The sequence below is a fragment of the Paroedura picta genome, chromosome 2 (assembly GCF_049243985.1).
Source record: "Paroedura picta isolate Pp20150507F chromosome 2, Ppicta_v3.0, whole genome shotgun sequence".
Taxonomy (NCBI): Eukaryota; Metazoa; Chordata; class Lepidosauria; order Squamata; family Gekkonidae; genus Paroedura; species Paroedura picta.
In genome coordinates this window covers 102,054,191-102,074,528 of record NC_135370.1, presented here as the reverse complement: position 1 = coordinate 102,074,528, position 20,338 = coordinate 102,054,191, and the positions used below count along the sequence as shown (strand labels likewise).

Genomic DNA, 20,338 nt, shown 5'->3' with positions numbered 1-20,338 from the left:
GTTAATGAGAACCGAATAATCAGCACAATATTAATGAAAGACAAAATTTCCCATTGTTGCATACTGAAAAGGCACTGTGAATGATTTAGAGCAGCGGTCCTCAACCTTTCTGGGGTCGGGGACCGCCTCCGGGGGTGGGGGAGAGCTGACAGACCGGGCGCTGAGCATGCGTGGCAGGTGCGCGCAAACGTACATGCACAGTTGCCGCGCGTGCGCATTTTCGCCAGCAGGGTCGCAAATGCAAATGCACAGCAGCTCTGCACATGCACGTTTGTGTCGCCGGCGTGCCGGCAGCCACGCCTGCCTCTTCCCTTCCCTCTTGCAGCGAGAAGCTACCCAGGCCACAAGTGAAGCGGCCACTTTGCTCGCAGCCTGGTGAGCTTCTCGCTGCGGGGGAGGGAGGCAGGTGCGGCCTGCGGGGGAGGGAGGCAGGTGCGGTACCATGGCCTTCGCGGCCCAGCATCGGGCCAGAGACCGGGGATTGACGACCCCCGATTTAGAGCATCAAGAAGACCTTGTAATAATCCCTTGTACTGAATGGGGTGAGTTTTAAGGAGAAGGTGGGATCACTGTCCTAGGCAGCCTCCCTTGGGAAGCAACAGTCCAGCAGAAGGTACCGATAGACCTACCTCAGCTGTGCCTGGTGCCCGCTGACAAGGGACCAACTGGTCAACTGCAGCTCCAGCTGTTGTCTCTCTGCAAGGGAGAACCTTGTGGTGCCTCTGCCAAGACTGCTGGAGCAACTCCCCTGAGCGCCACCCAGAGAGACTGGGCTCAGCCTCTGCTGAAATCACTATAGCACAAGGCTGCTTAATTGGCTGTGTGCCACCCCAGAAAGATGGGCCCAGCCTCTGCTATCAGCGCAGTGGCACTTTAAGCCACAAGGGCTGCTGATTGGCTGATGCGCTTACATGTGAACATCCACCAGTCACACTGAAATTCGAAACCTTTGATGGCAACGACACTAAGGACTGGGAGTCCTACACTGCCCGCTTAAAGTGCTTCTTCAAAGCCAATGACATCACCGATGCAGCCAAGAAATGCAGCACTCTTCTCAGCATGCGTGGCAAAACAATATTTGCCCTTGCATGGGACCTGCTTGCCCCAGTCAAACCTCAGGAAGCCAACTATGATACAATTGTTCGTATCATTTCGTATCATATCAGAATCATTTCGACCAATAGCCAGCTGAAATTGCACAACACGGTGCTTTTTACCGTTGGAAATATCAGGAAGGGGTTACTGACTTTGTAGCTGCTCTATGCCTAGCTGCCCAACACTGCGACCTTGACAACGTAGAGGTTATGATTCGGGACCAGCTGATCTGCAGCCTACAGGATGGGTGCATGCAGCATCAGCTGTCCTCACAGTGCAAGCTGACATTCCAATATGCTTTTGATGCTCTTGTTGCCACAGCTGCTGCAGCCAACATGAAGGCTGTTCGCCAAGCTAGAGCCACCACCATTCCCTGACCCAAGCTGATGCTGGTCCACATGGAAGACATCGACAGTGAGACATGCTGCAACATGAGCAAGCAAGCCACATGTGCATGTGCCAGTCGCAGTGGTCCCATCCATGAAGACTTGCCATTTCTGGGATGTGCAGTGCAGGGTCTGTGATAATCTTGGCCACAACACCCAAGCATGTTGGTCCAAAACACCATCCAATAATGACCAAGGTGATGTCCGCCCTTAGAATCAGCAATGCGCTGCCAACTTCAATAAACAACGCCCAGGGCATACAGCATTGTCCCATTCCAGCTGCCATCACATCGAAAGACCTACAACTAACGCCGCCCACCAATGGACACTGTCAGTAGCTATCCAGTCAACCAAGGCCATACAAAAGAAGATCCAGGTGACTGTGAAAATCGAGACTTTCTCTGTCTCCTGCCTTCAAGACTGATTGACCACCCAGACCTTAGGCTAGACTAAGGGTCTGCCCCCTGCTACTCCCTCTCTGCTGGACAGATGTATGCTTTTCTTGCCCCCAAATTTCTCTATCTTGGATGCTATAATCTTTATTTCTCTCCAAATACTAGTGTGTGTGTGTATGTTAAATAGTTTGGGATTTCTTTTAAAATAAAAATCTATTTGCATTCAATATTAATCTGCCTTAATTCCTACATGTGGACCTTGGCATATACAGGTGATAAAATCACTCTGTAATAGGCCACTTGCTCCTGTCACTTTGCATATTATTAATTCCCCATCATAATTCGTGACAGGCCATTTCCGGTGACAGACAGGAGCTCTTATATCTTCACACACAAACATACCATTTTTAGAAGCCAAGATGGCCAGGGAGTGTTAGAAGAGAGTCATTTGCCTCTTGGAAGGCTTCATGTGCAAGCATGCCACTCATGTGCAACCTCACAACAGAGAAAGTAAAAAGCAAATAATGAGCATAATGAACTTAATTGGTCGCATACGGTCACCAACTACAACTTCTGTTTCTAAAATATGCTGGTACAAGCTAATTTGTGGCAAAAGACTATTTTAAATCCATTGTGAAGTCCAGTTTGACAGTTCTGGAGCTTTACATCAGAAAGTTTCTGGAAAAGTTGACAATGCTGCTTATCAGGGACTTGACTTAAGCTAGTGAGTATTCTTTGCTTGGACAGATAGGCTACCAGCCAAGTTACTAGAGTGCCAGGGCATAAAGTATAGAGAAAGAAGAAATTTAATGGGCTGATTCTGACCCAATCTACAGATCAACCAGGACAGTAAAAGTTGATCCCTCAAGTGAAATCAATGGTCCAGTAAGTGGAACATAGAGCAAACCCAAGGTACTGAAATTATTCCAGGACCTAAGGAGGCATTTCTCCTGTATTTCTTCATGTATTTCTTCTGTATTTCTTCATAAATAAGTTCCACAATATCTTACCATGTATTTCTTCTGTATTTCTTCATAAATAAGTTCCACAATATCTTACCAACTTTAATTATAAGAGTAACAAACAGTAACAATAGTCTTATGATGTTGCATATTCATGAAATTTTGATCTGAAACGCACAGCAAATTCTTCTTACAATTTCATTTCAGCTAAGGCTGTCCATACCAGGAAGCAAGCTTTAGAACTTCTGATGCAGGTTTCTGGGCATTATTGTTAGTGAATAATAAACTACATGTAACAGTGGTTGCTTAAGACATGATTAATCAGGCTAAACTAGGTACTATGTGCACTTGTGTTTTTTTACTATCACTCTCATATCAGCCAATTTCTGTTCGATCCAAATCTAGATCTTGCCACAGATCTCAACAATCCTTTTCCCCGAATCGAAACAGCCCTCACCAAGGTGCTGTCATCTGAACTTGAATAGTAAAAAGCAGGCTTTTCCCACAAAACCCAGGGCCATTCTTCATGAAGGAAATTCAGCGCAATCATCACCTGCTGCTGACGCTTTAAATTCGTGGTTTCAGACATCGTCAGCCTCCCACCCCCTCCCAGCGCTGCTGTCGCTACATCTGCTGATTTGTAGCAATAGCAGTGTAATTGGGAAAAGTCCATTCACCTGGCCAGATCCCAATAAATGCCGCAAGCAAGCGTCCAAGTAAAGTGAGGAGGCGACAGCAGTATTTGTTATGCTAGGAAGATGTCCCACCCTAGCTACCGCCTCCATAGCTTCCGGGGACAGTGTTTTTTAAAAATTGGGAATGTCGCATAGCAACGCATACTCGCTAGTCTCACCAGAATCTCACCTAACGTGACATTATTATTGTTCTTGTTGTTGTTCTTGCTGTTATTCAATTTAAATCCCGCCACTCCCCAGCAGGCTTGTGGTGGGTAACAGCAGTCTTAAGACCCATTAAAAACGCCCATTAAAAAACTCTAAAATCACACAACATGGCTGGCAAAAACAACCCACCTCCTCCCCTACACTCAAAGGCGATGAGAATGGAGCACAATTGATGTCCATGATGGGTCCCTATAGGCCCCGGGGGGGGGGGGCAATAGATCTCCTCCACCGACCCCAGCTTCAACCATAGACCCGGTGGAAGAGCTCCGTTTTGCAGGCCCTGCAGAATGTTGTCAAATCCAATTCTGAAATCATGTGATTCTGTGATCTTTACGTGACTGCATGTGTGACATGTGACACGTTATGTGCTGTTTTGAGCTCATATAAAACTCCACCAAAAAACAACCTTGATTTCCCTTAACATATAAAGGTGAGGAGCAACGAAGAGGCGTCCGTTTGCAAATCAAACATCATCATGGAAACCACCACATTTGCTGAGAAAATAAGATATAAGTAAATGTACTCTGTGTGGGTTCATCCTCCTCATCCACAACTATTGTTTCAGGAGCGTCCTGGTGAACTGGAACCTCATGTCCCTTTGCCTCAAAAATATAGTGCAGAATAACACAAGCAATCACTGGAGGGGTGTTTTTGAATGTCTGGAAAGTACGGGTTACCCCCACCTCTTGTTTTTTGTTTGTGAATGGTTGGAAACCCCCCATCTTGTTTTTTGTTTGTGAGCCATGGGTTAGGTTCGGCCAAACCCGCTCTGACATCTGAGCAACAAAAATGCATTCCCTCCCCACCTTCCCACCTCTTTTTTCCTTCTAGGTTTGACTGGCCACTGGAAGAGGATGGGGGGTGGGGTTGTCAGGTCCAGCCTAGGTAACTGCCAGGGGAGGGCAGATACCCCAGTTGGGTAGAATATCACTGAATCAACTCTCCAAGGCATAAATTTTCCCCAGGGGAAACAATTCTCTAGTCTGGAGATGAGCTGTAATTCCAAGGGAAGCAGGAGATTAATTCCACCTGGAAGCTGCCATCCCTATTTCCTTCACATTGTGTGGATACGAGAGAGATTAAGGTATTGGGAGAAAAAAAGCAAAAGCGGATTTTTTAAAAGATTACCTGTGCAACAGTGAATGAATGAATATTTGTCACAACAATTAATTCTGTTTTTTTTTTTTATTAAGGGGGGTTGCTGCTGGGCTCTGCACACACGAGCGATGTTTATTGGTTGTCAGAAGTGACTGGCATGCTCAAGCTGGAGGCAGCACTGCAAGTCTGTAGCAAACTCATTGCTACTTGGCCATAAACCAGAAGCAGGTGTGCGGAATGACCCCCAGTTTTCATGTCGGTTGACTCTGTCTCTGTGTCACATTGCTCAGTGGACCTCTCTGATGCAACAGGAATAAATATGCTTGATTTGGACATTTCATTGATCTTGTACTTTTCCACCAGAGTTGCTGATGTGCTCTGACCATTTCTATTATTTCGTATGATAAAATGCGTACTCTCATAGAAGAACCCCCCCCACCCCCAATTTATATTCTTGGTCTAAAGTCTGGGTTCACCAAGCAGCTGCATGAAAAATATAAAGATTTATATTGCATTTTCCTTTTATTAGAGCACCTCCCTAAAACTTGTCTGCTGTGCACAGATTTTGTATAAAGTTACCTGTAACATTTTTAATGCTTCCTTCAGTCCTTCAATTTCTCTTTCTTTTGATTCTTCTGCAAGCAGATACCTCCCCTTCAAAGAGACAGCAATTTTTATTAGAAGAAGGAAAATTATAACAACAAATATTTCTCAGACAATTCTCAAAAGGATAACTGTGTTGGCCTTGCAGGGAAACAAAAACAGAACTTAAGGACTAACAGGTTTATTGGGATATGAACACTTGTGAACTTGCTCACTGGTGTGAATCCTCAATTGGCAGGCATTCTGAACTGGATCTGACAAAGTTTGGGTGAAAGGTTCTCATAGATGCAGATCTTTCCTGCTCTCACCCTTTCCCCCAGGAACCCTCTGAACTCTCCAAAAAGCTGATACCATTTGCTGCAAGGACTCGCATGGATAAACAGCCACATAATCAGAGGGAACTTGTTGAAAATTTTCTGTGGTTCTTTTTTACCAGCAGAATTTCAATTAGTGCATGGGAGAGAGTATTCACCCAGCTCTACCTTCTCACTGGCCACATTGTTTTATGCCCACATGGGCAATACCACCTCCAGCACCAGCTTTTAAAGGTGTGCACAGCTGCAGGAGAAAGGAAGGTGGTAAACATTCACACTGGCAAGTGTCTTCTGATGGATCCAACCATATACACACATGCATATGGTTATACAATGGGAATGGAACAATGGGGTCAAAAGCAATAAAAGGCAAATGGTATAAGCCATAAAATTTATTTGCTAAGGCAAAACCATGGCAAATATGTTATCTGATAAAGTATGCTTCATAGGGTGCTGCTCTAGAAGGCCTTTAATGAGACTCCTCTAATGTGTTGGGGGGCAAAAATAGAAAGACTCTCATAAATGTCCAGCATACAACACATGCGGCATTTTGGATTCTAGCCATTAATTGACTACACAATTATTGAACAAATAAATCATATTAAAACAAAGAAACAAATATGTATTACCTTTTCTTCTTCAATAGCAAATATTCTTGCTTGAAACTTGCATTCCAAAAGCAAGAAAATATTTTTAAATGCACAACTATTTATTTGAGTCAAGTTATGTTTAAAGCTTTTAAACACATGAAATACATGAAATCAAAAGTCTCTCTTTCCCCAGCCATTGCCTTGCAAATGAAAAAAACTGAAATTTGCCTCTTCTCTGAACTGATAGTGAAGGGAATGGGAACCTGGGCACAGGGAGATCAAATATGCTCACTATGTCTAGATGGCTTTCAGCCAAAAATCTTTTAAAAATAACTCAAATATGTAATGGCTTAATCAAATAACATTAGAAATATAAGAGTCTCTGTTATCCCTGATGGCCATCAGACCCTTTTCCAGCCGTCTGATTGTGGGGACTCACTGCTGACTCCTCCACTACCACCCACAGTGAATATGGTGGAACGTCAGGTAATAGGACGGGTCTGGAGCATAGGTGGGCATTTCTCTGTGGAGGCTACAGGGCTGTGTGAATGGGACAATTACCAATAGCACTGAACCAAGTGAATCTTTAAAGCTCTCTACATGATTAATCAGGCTAAACTATGGGGAAACATAAACTTGAGGGACCACCTGGCACCCTATGTGCCCCGCAGGGCATTGCGCTCTGCAGGTACAAACTTGATGGTCATACCCGGTCCCCAGGGACTGGGAGGTACACCAGGCCTCAACCAGGGGCAGGGCCTTTTCAGTCCTGGCCCCCACCTGGTGGAATGAGCTCCCGGAAGAGCTGCAGGCCCTTTGGGATTTACCAGCTTTCCGCAGGGCCTGCAAAATGGAGCTCTTCCACCAGGCTTATGGTTGAGGCTGGCGCCTCGATGGTAGATCAGACCCCCCTCCAGGGCCATTTGACACTGATTTGTTTTCCTCCTCAAGGTATTTTTGGGTTGTAGTGCTGCCGCCACTTGGATTAGTTGGGTTGGTTGGGGGGGCATTGAGTTTTAGATGGGTTTTATTGTATTAGGGGTTTTAAGGAGGTTTTTACTGACTGTGACCCACCACGAGCCTTACAGGAGTGGCGGGATATAAATCCAATAAATAAATAATATAATCTATATGGAAATGGCATTAGGGCCCAGTGTACCTAAGAGACCACCTCCCTGCCTATATCCCTCAAAGAGCCTTACACTTTGCCACATCCCACTGACTGTGGATCCCTGGCCCCAGAGAAGCACGCCGGACCTCAACAAGAGCCAGAGCCTTCTTGGTCCTGGCCCCCACCTGGTAGAACAAGCTCCCTGAAGAGATCAGGGCCCTGCCCAAAGTCCCAGAATTCCGCAGGGCCTGCAGAAGGGAGCTCCTTCACAAGGCATTCGACTGAGGTTAATCTGACCTAGAAACATCTGGCGGTCCCCCTCAAATCGTACCCTCCATAATCTGAACATTTCTGACCTCCCTAGAGGCTTTGTTAAAGTTGTTCTATTGAGATAGTTCAATGAATTAATTATGGTAACCTGTTAAACTTATATTTACTGTTAAAATTGTTATTGATATATTATTGATACTGTTATTATAATGTTCTATGCATCCCACAGTGTTCCCATGTAAACTGCCCTGGGCTGTATGGGAGGGCAGTATAAAAATCTAAGAAAGAAAATAAATAAATAAAAATAAATAAATAATAAATAAATAATAAATAAATAAATAAATAACAATAAATAAATAAATAAATAATTGATAGCAGGGCTGAAGAATGGTTCTAATTGTTGCCTTCATGGTGAGATAGGGGTATCAAATCTGGCTTGGGAAATTTCTGGATATTGCGGGTGGGGCAGGAGAAAGCAGAGGTTGAGGAGGGGAGGGAGCTACAATTTCTATCAAGGCCACCCTCCAAAGTTGTAATTCCAGGAGAACTAAAGGCCCCACCTGAAGATTAGTGTCCCGAGCCCAAGCTACTTTCTGACTTTATTGGTGGTGTTGTTAATTACATTGGCCATACCATATCACAGAATCAAGGAGAGAGAAGAACTTCAAAAATATCATGTGTCAAGTACCAACGATGCCAATCCCTAAAATTTAGCAGTAATCTGGCACTGTTTTTGTGTCTTTTTATTTGTTTTTATATTTATTTGTAGCTATAAAATATAAGAATGCTCATCATCCATTTTTTAAAAAACAAACAGCAGCTATCTTCAGCAGCAAAATTCATTCATGCCACCTATTATCCATTATGGCTAGAACAGCCAAGGCTAGCAATAATACAAAGCTAACAGTAATATATGGGGGGGGGGGGGTAAAGACCCATAAAATAAACGTTGTTTCCATAAGTATTAACATGCATCCAAAGAATCTAACGTAGAATAGCACAATTAAACTGAGTTACTACAATCTAAAATCTTTAATTTTAATTAAAAGCAACTAAATCAGTTAAATAGCACACACTTAGCTTAACTATCTTTCTGAACTGACAAGTATTAAAGTTTATGCAACTGCAAAAACTGTAAGGGTTTATTTAATAGATATTTTATAATTTATTAGAGACATTTTCATAACGTTTTTATCAATGCTAGCAACAGAAGTTGAATTGAACTGTACATTATTATTTTTTTTTATTTTTTATTATTTTTTTTTGCAAAGAGAAGGACGCTCACCTGTTTTTTAAAGGCTTTCAGGGCTTCTGAATGTTGCTTGTTCAATGTTTCTATCTGATATTGAAGAGCTTCCTATTTTTTAACAGCAATTTAAATGAGAAATGCAAGATTTTATTATTTTATTTATTTATTATATTTATATACCACCCTCCCCAGGGGCTCAGGGCAGTTTACATAATAACATAAGAACAATACATGGAACGGTCTATAAAACATTTGAATAACCGTACAATAATAACTGATCATTGTAAACACATAACAGTATAGTAGTATAACCAATAAACAATACAACAGTGCAACAATACAAACAGGTCCAGAGTATATAGGTGGTGTTCTGAGGGGGGGGGGGGAGCAGGGGCCCTTTGGTCACTGTTGGTTATGTCTGGTTTCAACCAAATGCCTGGCGGAAGAGCTCTTCCTTGCAGGCCCTGCGGAACTGTTTAAGCTCCGTCAGGGCCCTGATCTCTTCCGGGATCTCGATGGATTTTCAACTATCTAACTTTTTGTCAGATATGATAGTAGGCTGACATCTTTATAAAATAGTTCAATTTGTATTTTCAGTATCAGATTTGGAAATTATTATTACAAAACATACCCAATACTAACAAACTTGCAATCAAGTAGCAGAATCATAGATTTGACAGTGTAATTCAAGGGACTTTTCTATAAAAGATTAACTACACCAGTCTAGAAAAAGAAAGTGTTATGGTAGTTTTACAACTGTTTTTCTTTAAAGCAGACTTTCTCAACCAGGGTTTTGTGAAACTTTGGGATTTCCTGACAGCCCTGGAAGTGTTTTCCGAATAAGTGGGGAGTTAGCTTATTTTTAAGATCTTTTTAAAATTTGCGAAATATTTATCTGGTGATATGACCATATATTGTCATGTTGACTTGCCTCCCCCCCCCCACACACACACACACACAAAATGACCATTGATGAGCCTGGATGGGGTGGGAAAAGGCGGGGCGCTGGCTGGACATGTACACAGCTATGCTTCCCAACTATATTCTGCATGATCAGGCCACTTCTGGGATTTCTGAAAGCCTGAGGAATCATTCAGGGGTTTCTCAACAGTAAAATTGTTGAGAAAGGCCGCTTTAAGGTATGCATAAATTAATGTCTACATTTACCTGATTTACAATTACCTTTTAAAACACTATCACTATAATCTGAAGAGGTAACTGAAGAGTGGTACATGGGGAGAACTATACCAGAAACGAGGCAATATATTAGCTATTCAAATATCTATGTAAAATCTGCCCTGGATGCCTATAAACACAGTAACCGTTGCAGCCTTCACCTGTACTCCACATTTTCTAGAATTGTGGAAGTTCAGTATTACTGGCTAGAGTCAAATAGGTAGTACTCAAGACAGTACAAACCTTCTTCACACTTAGTTCTGACAGAATTACATTCTGCCATATACAGCATCCCTTTTAAACAAAGTCTTCAAAGATCACATAACATTTTCAAGATATTATAAATGTCTGTGAGCAAACGGCATTTCCACAAATCTTTAGACACACTTGATGAAGTATGTTTATAAATCAGATCATAAATAAGATTTTCCCCATACTAGTAGTGTATATATAATGATTAAAAAATACTAACCTTTTGCCACTCAAGTTCCTGTTTTTCAACAACAAGCTTGCTAATTTGTTTCTCATAATGAATTTCTGCCTCCTAGTTTCAAAAACAAACCAAAAAAGGAGACTGATGACTTTAAAATGTTTTGTTTTAAAGAACTATTAGTTAACTGGTAATTAAGATGCTCTATTTTTCAAACTCAACTCAGTTTATGCAAATTACATCTTTGTTTAGAATATGGCTTTGTGGGGGGGATGTTGGTTAATCCACATGCCTGTATTCAGAAGCACTCTTAACTGACAAAATATTATGAAACATAATAAGAAGATAATTCCTGGACATACATGCCACCTGAGAATTCAGTAGCAAAGGAAGGTTCAGGAGAGCTCATGAGGTAATACATCTGATAGGAATACAAATGCCACAATCAATATAAGGAGTACTATTTCTTACAGAGGAGATTCCTGGAGCAGTCTTAAATAGATTGACACTTTTAAAAATCAATTTAAATCAGTGGGCTGAATTTTATTAAAGACTGCTCCATTGGCCTTTCTGACCATCATCATCTCCAGCCTGCCCGTTGACCGTCATCTTGTAGACACTTCTGGCTTTTGGATAAGTTCGACACCAAGACTGCTCTTGGTATGATAGCAGACCCGAAGGGTAATTTATATCATGATTTTTGCCTCATATTGTTATATAACTATGACGGAATACTTCTCTATACCCTTCTCCTCTACTGAGGTAAATTTCCCCTCCATTTCCCCCTCCTGTCCCATCCTGTCACTATTCAATCTTTTTTGCTTTGTTCAGCCCTGGAAGCTTCAGGAAGGGGATATAGCCACCTTTTATTACAACCCTTGAACCAGAATAGCACTGAGGCATTTTCAAACAAAGATTTTATCTACAAAGATGGAAGGGTGGTTGGACTAAGCTTTTTCTTTATACAATTTAGTTCTTACTCAGTTGTTGTTAGTTGCGAAGTTGTGTCCAACCCATCATGACATCATGGACAATGATCCTCCAGGCCTTCCTGTCCTCTACCATTCCCCAGAGTCCATTTAAGTTTGCACCTACTGCTTCAGTGACTCCATCCAGCCACCTCATTCTCTGTCGTCTTTTGCCCTCAATCGCTCCCAGCATTAGGCTCTTCTCCAGGGAGTCCTTCCTTCTCATGAGGTGGCCAAAGTATTTGGGTTTCATGTTCAGGATCTGGCCTTCTAAAGAGCAGTCAGGGCTGATTTCCTCTAGGATAGACCAGTTTGTTTGCCTTGCAGTCCAAGGGACTCGCAAGAGTCTTCTCCAGCACCAGAGTTCAAAAGCCTTAATTCTTTCATGCTCAGCCTTCCTTATGGTTCAACTTTCCCTGCCATACATTGCAACTGGGAAGACCATAGCTTAGATGCACTTTTGTTGGCAGGGTGATGTCTCTGCTTTTTAGGATGCTGTCTAGATTTGCCAGAGTTTTCCTCCCCAGGAGCAAGCGTCTTTTAAAATCTGTCACTACCTCCATTTCTTCCCCATCTATTTTCCAGGAATTGAGAGGGTCGGATGCCATGATCTTTATTTTCTTGATGTTGAGTTTCAAGCCAACTTTTGCACTCTCCTTCTTCACCCGCATCAAAAGGCTCTTTAGTTCCTCTTCACTTTCTGCCATTAGAGTGGTATCTGCATTTCTGAGGTTGTTCATATTTCTCCCTGCAATCTTGATCCCAATTTGTGACTCGTCTAACCCCACCTTTTTCATGATGTGCTCCACATTCAAGTTAAATAGGCAAGGCAACAGTATACAGCCTTGCCGAACTCCTTTCTCAATTTTGAACCAATTAGTGATTCCATACCCGGTTCTCACTGTTGCTTCTTGACCTGCATATAGGTTTCACAAGAGACAGATAAGATGCTCTGGTATTCCCATCTCTTTAAGAACTTGCCACAATTTCTTGTGCTCCACACAATCAAAGGTTTTAGCATAGTCAATGAAGCAGAAATAGATGTTTTTCTGGAACTCCTTAGCTTTCTCCATGATCCAGCATATGTTGGCAATTTGATCTCTAGTTCCTCTGCCGCTTCGAAATCCTGCCTGTACTTCTGGAAGTTCTCGGTCCACATATTGCTGGAGCCTAGCTTGTAGGATTTTGAGCATAACTTTGCTAGCATGAGAAATTACTGCAATGGTGCGGTAGTTTGAACATTCTTTAGCATTGCCCTTCTTTGGGATTGGAATGTAAACTGACCTTTTCCAATCCTGTGGCCACTACTGAGTTTTCCAAATTTGGTGGCATATTGAATGTAGCACTTTTCCTGCATTGTCTTTTAAGATTTTGAATAGTTCAACTGGAATGCTGTCACCTCCACTAGTTTTATTGTTGGTCAGACGTCCTAAGGCCCATTCGACTTCACATTTCAGGATGTCTGGCTCCAGGTCAGTGACTACCGCATCGTGGTTATCAGGGATGTTTAGCTCGCTCTTGTATAGTTCTTCTGTATAATTTTGCCACCTTTTAAAAATCTCTTCTGCTTCTGTTAGGTCCCTACCATTTTGGTCTTTTATCATACCCATCTTTGCATAAAACATTGTCTTCATATCTCCAATTTTCTTGAAGATATCTCTGGTCTTCCCTATTCTATTGTTTTCTTCTTTTTTTTTTTTGCACTGTTCATTTAAGAAGACATTCTTATCTCTTCTAGCTATTCTCTGGAATTCTGCATTCAATTGGGTGTAACTTTTATACTAACGCCCGAAGCATGGGCAATAAAAAGGAAGAGCTGGAACTTCTCATGCTGATGGAAAAGTATGATCTAGTAGGCATCACAGAAATTTGGTGGAATGATTCTCATGACTGGAATGTGATGGTGGATGGATATGAACTGTTCAGAAAAAACAGAATAGATCGAAGAGGTGGAGGAGTGGCACTGTATGTGAAGAAAGGGCTTACCTGTCAGGAAATTCTAGTGAAGGAGAGCATATCTACAGTGGAAAGCATCTGGGTGAAAATAAGCGAGGGGAAAACAAACAGTGTGGTGGTTGGTGTCTGCTACCGACCACCTGACCAACGAGAGGATGTGGATGCTGCACTTTGTGAGCAGCTTGAGAAAATATCCAAACGGCAGGACCTTGTCATCATGGGTGACTTCAATTTCCCAGATGTGTGCTGGGAAACAAACACTGCGAAGCGTCCTCAGTCATGCAAGTTTCTGACCTGCCTGGCTGACAATTTCATTTATCAAATGGTAGATGAACCCACAAGAGGTTCAGCCATACTGGACTTAATACTGACCAACAGGCAAGAGTTGGTGGATGAGGTGAAGGAGGTGGGGACCCTAGGGGGAAGTGACCATGTCCTCATAGAATTCCTTTTGAGATGGGGAGCCAAGGAAGCTTGTAGCCAGACGCGGATGTTGGATTTTCGTAGGGCAAACTTTAATAAACTCAGAGACATGATGAGTGTCATACCATGGACGAGAATGCTGGAAGGGAAGGGAGCATGTGAAGGGTGGGCGCTACTCAAACAAGAGCTATTGCATGCTCAATCAATGACTATTCCAGAAATACGAAAACACTGCAGGAGCTCTAAGAAGCCTATTTGGATGAACGGAGAACTTCAAGAAGAACTAAGAAAGAAAAGGAAAATGTTCAGGAAATGGAGGGAAGGACAGAGCTCTAAAGAAGAGTACCTACAGGTTACTAGGCACTGTAGATCAATCATCAGAAAGGCCAAAGCTGAGAGTGAGCTAAGATTGGCCAGGGAAGCCCACTGTAATAAGAAAAGATTTTTCAGTTACGTGAGGAGCAAACGTAAAGTAAAGGAGGCAATAGGCCCGCTGTTGGGTGCGGATGGACAAACTCTAACGAAAGATGCAGAGAAAGCAGAAAGGCTTAGTGCCTATTTTACATCTGTTTTTTCCCACAGGTCAAAGTGTTTAGGCACGTCTAGAGATGGCTGTAGCCAAAGGACAGTGTCTGGGTGGCAGGTTAACATGGATAGAGAGGTTGTCGAGAGGCATTTAGCTGCACTGGATGAGTTCAAATCCCCTGGTCCAGATGAAATGCACCCGAGAGTACTCAAAGAACTTTCCAGAGAACTTGCACAGCCCTTGTCCATCATCTTCGGAACCTCTTTAAGGACTGTTGATGTCCCGGAGGACTGGAAAAGAGCAAACGTTATTCCGATCTTCAAAAAAGGGAGGAAGGATGACCCGGGAAACTACAGACCAGTGAGTCTGACCTCTGTTGTGGGGAAGATAATGGAGCAGATATTAAAGGGAGCGATCTGCAAACATCTGGAGGACAATTTGGTGATCCAAGGAAGTCAGCATGGATTTGTCTCCAACAGGTCCTGCCAGACCAACCTAGTTTCCTTTTTTGACCAAGTAACAGGTTTGCTGGATCGGGGAAATTTGGTTGATGTCATTTACTTGGATTTTAGTAAAGCTTTTGACAAGGTTCCCCATGATGTTCTGATGGATAAGTTGAAGGACTGCAATTTGGATTTTCAGATCGTTAGGTGGATAGGGAATTGGTTAGAGAACCGCACTCAAAGAGTTGTTGTCAATGGTGTTTCATCAGACTGGAGAGAGGTGAGTAGCGGGGTACCTCAGGGTTCGGCGCTCGGCCCGGTACTTTTTAACATATTTATTAATGATCTAGATGAGGGGGTGGAGGGACTACTCATCAAGTTTGCAGATGACACCAAATTGGGAGGACTGGCAAATACTCCGGAAGATAGAGACAGAGTTCAACGAGATCTGAACACAATGGAAAAATGGGCAAATGAGAACAAGATGCAATTTAATAAAGATAAGTGTAAAGTTCTGCATCTGGGTCAGAAAAATGAAAAGCATGCCTACTGGATGGGGGATACGCTTCTAGGTAGCACTGTGTGTGAACGAGACCTTGGGGTACTTGTGGATTGTAAACTAAACATGAGCAGGCAGTGTGATGCAGCGGTAAAAAAGGCAAATGCCATTTTGGGCTGTATCAACAGAGGCATCACATCAAAATCACAAGATGTCATAGTCCCATTGTATACGGCACTGGTCAGACCACACCTGGAGTACTGTGTGCAGTTCTGGAGGCCTCACTTCAAGAAGGACATCGATAAAATTGAAAGGGTACAGAGGAGAGCGACGAAGATGATCTGGGGCCAAGGGACCAAGCCCTATGAAGATAGGTTGAGGGACTTGGGAATGTTCAGCCTGGAGAAAAGGAGGTTGAGAGGGGACATGATAGCCCTCTTTAAGTATTTGAAAGGTTGTCACTTGGAGGAGGGCAGGATGCTGTTTCTGCTGGCTGCAGAGGAAAGGACACGCAGTAATGGGTTTAAACTTCAAGTACAACGATATAGGCTAGATATCAGGAAAAAGTTTTTCACAGTCAGAGTAGTTCAGCAGTGGAATAGGCTGCCTAAGGAGGTGGTGAGCTCCCCCTCACTGGCAGTCTTCAAGCAAAGGTTGGATACACACTTTTCTTGGATGCTTTAGGATGCTTAGGGCTAATCCTGCGTTGAGCAGGGGGTTGGACTAGATGGCCTGTATGGCCCCTTCCAACTCTATGATTCTATGATTCTATGATTCTCCCTTGCCTTTCACTTCCCTTCTCTCCTCAGCTATTTGTAAAGCTTCCTCAGACTGCCATTTTGCTTTCTTGCATTTCTTTTTCTTTGGGATGGTTTTAGTTGCTACCCCTTGTACAATGTTGCAAACCTCCGTCCATAGTTCTTCAGGCACTCTATCAGATCGAATTCCTTAAATCTATTTGTCACCTCTACTGTTACTCAGTACAGTAACTGTTACTCTTACTCAGTTAGAAGTTCTTAAGTTAGAGGCTATTCTGATGTTACTTTCTGTATTTTAACAAGAGATTTCTTATGTATATTTTCTCTAAAACTCCTTTGTCTTTTTTTGATCTTCGTTTTTGAAGTTCACCTGAAGTCTCCTAGTTCTTAGAATGTAGATACTCTCAGCTTGTGGCACAACTTTCTGCCTTCCTGGACAAACTAGTACACCACTACCTTCTGAGGTGAACAGAGTTTTACCTCATACTCATTTACCTTTGGGAAATACATCCCTGGTTTCCCCTTACAACTAAGCAGAGTTCTACCTTTTCTTCCCTAGAAGGTTTCACCTCACACTTTGGCCTAATTTGGGAGTATTCACCTGATTCCCCAAATTTTCTCTGCCAAATGACTGCTCTCCCTTGGCAGATACTGTCTGGATTAGCTCTCTTTCAAAAATTCAGTACTGTCTCTAGAGCAGTGGTTCTCAACCTAGGGGTCGGGACCCTTTGGGTGTTGAATGACCCTTTCAGAGGGGTCACAGCAGGGCTGCGGAGGAACGCCATCTACACAACAGCCTTTCAGGGTAGATCAAGATAGAGCGTTTGTCTGTTTGGAGCAGCAGAAAAGAGCGAGATCAGCATGGTGGGACAAGAGGTAGAACTGAACTGAGAAGCCCCAGATAAAAAACGATTTATATATAATCATGAACAATAGATCTTCATGCCATTGGTCAGTTTCGGTTTAATTTCTGTGAAAGAACACTTGCATAATTTGATGGCTGAGGGTCACCACAACATGAGGAACTGTATTAAAGGATCACGGCATTAGGAAGGTTGAGAACCACTGCACTAGAGTTTCTCTTCAGTTTTTCAGCCAGCTTGGTGTAATGGTTAAGTGTCGCGGTTTTAAATCTGGTGAGCTGGGTTTGATTCCTCACTCTTCCACATGCAGCCAACTGGGTGGCCGTGGGCTAGTCACAGTCCTGTTAAAGTTGTTCTCACATAGCAGTTCTGTCAGAGCTCTCATCCCCACCAACTTCACAGGGTGTCTGTTGTGGGGAGAGTAAGGGAAGGCAATTGTAAGCTACACTGAGACTCCTGCAGGTAGTGAAAGGTGGGGGTATAAAAACCAACTCTTCTTCAGTTTTGAACTAGACCCCTCTCTGGCCAGTATTAGATTTGAACTGTCTTCTCTCCAACCTACAGCCAGTATAACAACTGCCAGTCAACTGTGGCTAGCCAATCACATGGCTCAAAGCCTGTTGCCCTGGCTCATACACTCAAAAGATTATTTTTTTAACCCTTCACTACCCAAAGCTGTTGTTACATTACACTGAAACTCATTTTCTAGATGCTGTCCATCACAATAACAAATACGAAAGATGTATTTGAGATCATTTCTCAAATTTAAACATTTCTCTACACTCCTTAAGTAAGAAATATTCTGTATATACAACAAAATGATTTTCCTATAATTATAGATACTGAGTCAAGATGCATTTTCTATTACTCCCCCATCCAGGACAAAAGCCAATTACTTTGATTACCCTATGACTTTTAATAGAATGAGGAGTATGCTCTCAAACAATTTATTTACAAATGCTGTTAAAATGTGCAAATACTATAGCACATATTAATGAAATCTGAAAACATGATACTTTAGTCATAAACCTTCTGTAGAAAATATTACGTGTACTTATATCTTTCCCCCCAAAGGAGAAGCAGCTACAGAAACAGATTTTGAATAAAAAATGACCATGGAGAAAGACTTGCTCTCCCCATTGCTCTTCCATTCCTGATCACAGCCTCTTAAGGCTGATTCTTATTTTACTAAAATAATCCAAAAAATATGTAACATGACCCTTAGTGATGAAAGTTATTCATATTATTTGTAAAAGCTATTCTTTCTTGTGTAATATAGCATACAAAGCCACATGCAGGAGAAAACATTGTTAAATGGATGTTGTTAAAGAAGTTTCAGTGAGACTGTAGGTTTAATCCCACATGTGGGATTCAAATCTATGATTTTGTCCCATCCAACTCTAGTAAGGCTTTCTCTTCTATCCTCTCTGTATTGATATATATGGCTGGTGCTGATACCAGGGCTGATTCTGCACTTTCTCTCCCCCCCCCCCCCTTGCTGTCAATTCTGCTGAATTCAAATCGATTTGAACCCAGGTCTTTCTCCTTCCCCCCCCCCCCCCCGAATTGAAACAAAAAGCCTTCTGCACTTGATTGGGGAAGTTCAGAGGCCAGAAGTACAGTTCAACAATGCTTTTGTTTTGTTAAGAATATAGTACACTGATACTACTACTAGAGAATCTGTTACGTGGGCTGTCACCCCTCCATCGCAGGCTGGCACACCCGTGTCAACCCTTCCTGACACTCCTGCGCAGACCCTGGCACCAGAGAGAGAAAAGCCAGGTCAAGCCTTGCAAAGCATAATGGGAAAGCAACTAAAACCCAGTTCTTGTTCTCAAGCAGGATTTGGAGCTAGGCTTCCCCAACCCACTTGCTTGCAAACAAAAGAGGAGTTTGTCAGCACACCTGGCAAGTACAGAGAGACAAAGGCATACCACCCAAGACTCCCCTCCAGCCAGCCAAGCACATTGTCTTGTAAAGGGAACTGGCCACTCTCCAAGATTTGGGGGCTTTTTGCACGCCTTCAAAATAGCACAATGGTTGCCAATTGAAAACGCTACTGATTTGCTGTTTTGCACAACATCGTCGACAATCTGCCACACACCTGAAACCAATCTGCAAAAAGCGCTTCCTTGTAGCGCTTTCAGGGAAATCCCCAAAAGTGGATTCACCCTCCGGAAAGCGATACACTCCTGCAACCAATCTGCAACACTAGCGAAAAAGACCTGTGCGTTAACATTGTTGCGGTTTCTACAAAGTCCCTCCCCCTGGCTCTCTTCTCTGATCTTCCGGCAAAGCGATCGCCATTTTTTTTTTCTCCGAGCGAGCGGGGATAAACGCACCAGCGAGCCTCTTTCAGTTTAGAGGCTTCCCCGGCTTCAGTCCCTCCCCTTCAGTCACTAAGCACAAAGAACAGAGAAGCCCATTTGCTGATGTATTTTCCCTTTATTTTTTACACATTCATTCAGCCGAAAATCGGGCCCGTGAGAGGGGGGGGGATTTTTTTTTTCACTCGGAGGGAGCGTGGCAACGATCAAATGACAGCTCAAACACACCAGGCAGCTGGATGGGTCTCTCCGTTGCAACGAATTAACACAGATTCGTTGCAATGGGTCAGTTTTTTTTTAAAAAAAACCTTTCTTAAAGGGAAAGGGGCTGTTTGGGAGCATGCTAACGGCTGCCCATTGGCTGCTTGACGGCCAGGGGTGGGACGAGCTCGGCAATAGCGCTTCCTTTCTAGCGATTTCTGCCGAGACCGGAAGCCTGTGGGAAACGCTACAAAACGCAACTGGATTCCACTACAAAGGCAGGTATGCATAATGACGAATTCCACTATTTTAAATGGCAATTTTTCATTCAGTGACCAATTTGCTACAAAGATCCCGGTGCGTAAAGCCCCTTGGTCTTTGTCTTTTCCCTTACCACTATCCCCAGGCACAAGCCAGGATTTGCCAGAAATGGGCCATCAGCCCTTCTAGGTAGAAAATATTTCTTCATATTCCCAGGAACTAGTTTGTCTCAGTAACCCGTTTCTTTGTTGGGACCCGGCCACAATCGTTACTGGCCATCAAACTCTTTGTCCAAGCCCTGGACAAGGTAGGATAAGCCCCCTGTAGCCTCAGGTCACAAATTTCCTTTAAATATTGGGCTCCCACAGCCACAAAGTGCAGTCAGTTTCCAGGCTACAGAAACTCTGTCTGACGTTCGTCCTGGTTGCTCGTCCGTCGCCCCAAATTGCTTCCCTGGACCTCCGGAACTCTGCTCCACCCATAAGACAGGTAGATATCACTTCCAATCAACCCATAGTATCGTTTCCTCCCC

The 20,338-nt window shown here is 43.1% G+C and overlaps 1 protein-coding gene across 6 annotated transcripts in view; it reads right to left on the bottom strand.

Moving 5' to 3' along the window:
- CCDC73 (coiled-coil domain containing 73) overlaps positions 1-20,338 on the bottom strand; it is a 99,717-nt gene that overhangs the window by 44,893 nt on the left and 34,486 nt on the right. For all 6 annotated transcript variants that reach the window (XM_077321939.1, XM_077321942.1, XM_077321938.1 and 3 more), the window contains exons 4-7: positions 10,624-10,695; positions 9,012-9,083; positions 6,385-6,420; positions 5,418-5,492 (exon numbers count right to left, since the gene is read on the bottom strand). In XM_077321939.1, the coding sequence (XP_077178054.1) occupies positions 5,418-5,492; positions 6,385-6,420; positions 9,012-9,083; positions 10,624-10,695 (255 nt within the window). The remainder of the gene's footprint in view (positions 1-5,417; positions 5,493-6,384; positions 6,421-9,011; positions 9,084-10,623; positions 10,696-20,338) is intronic.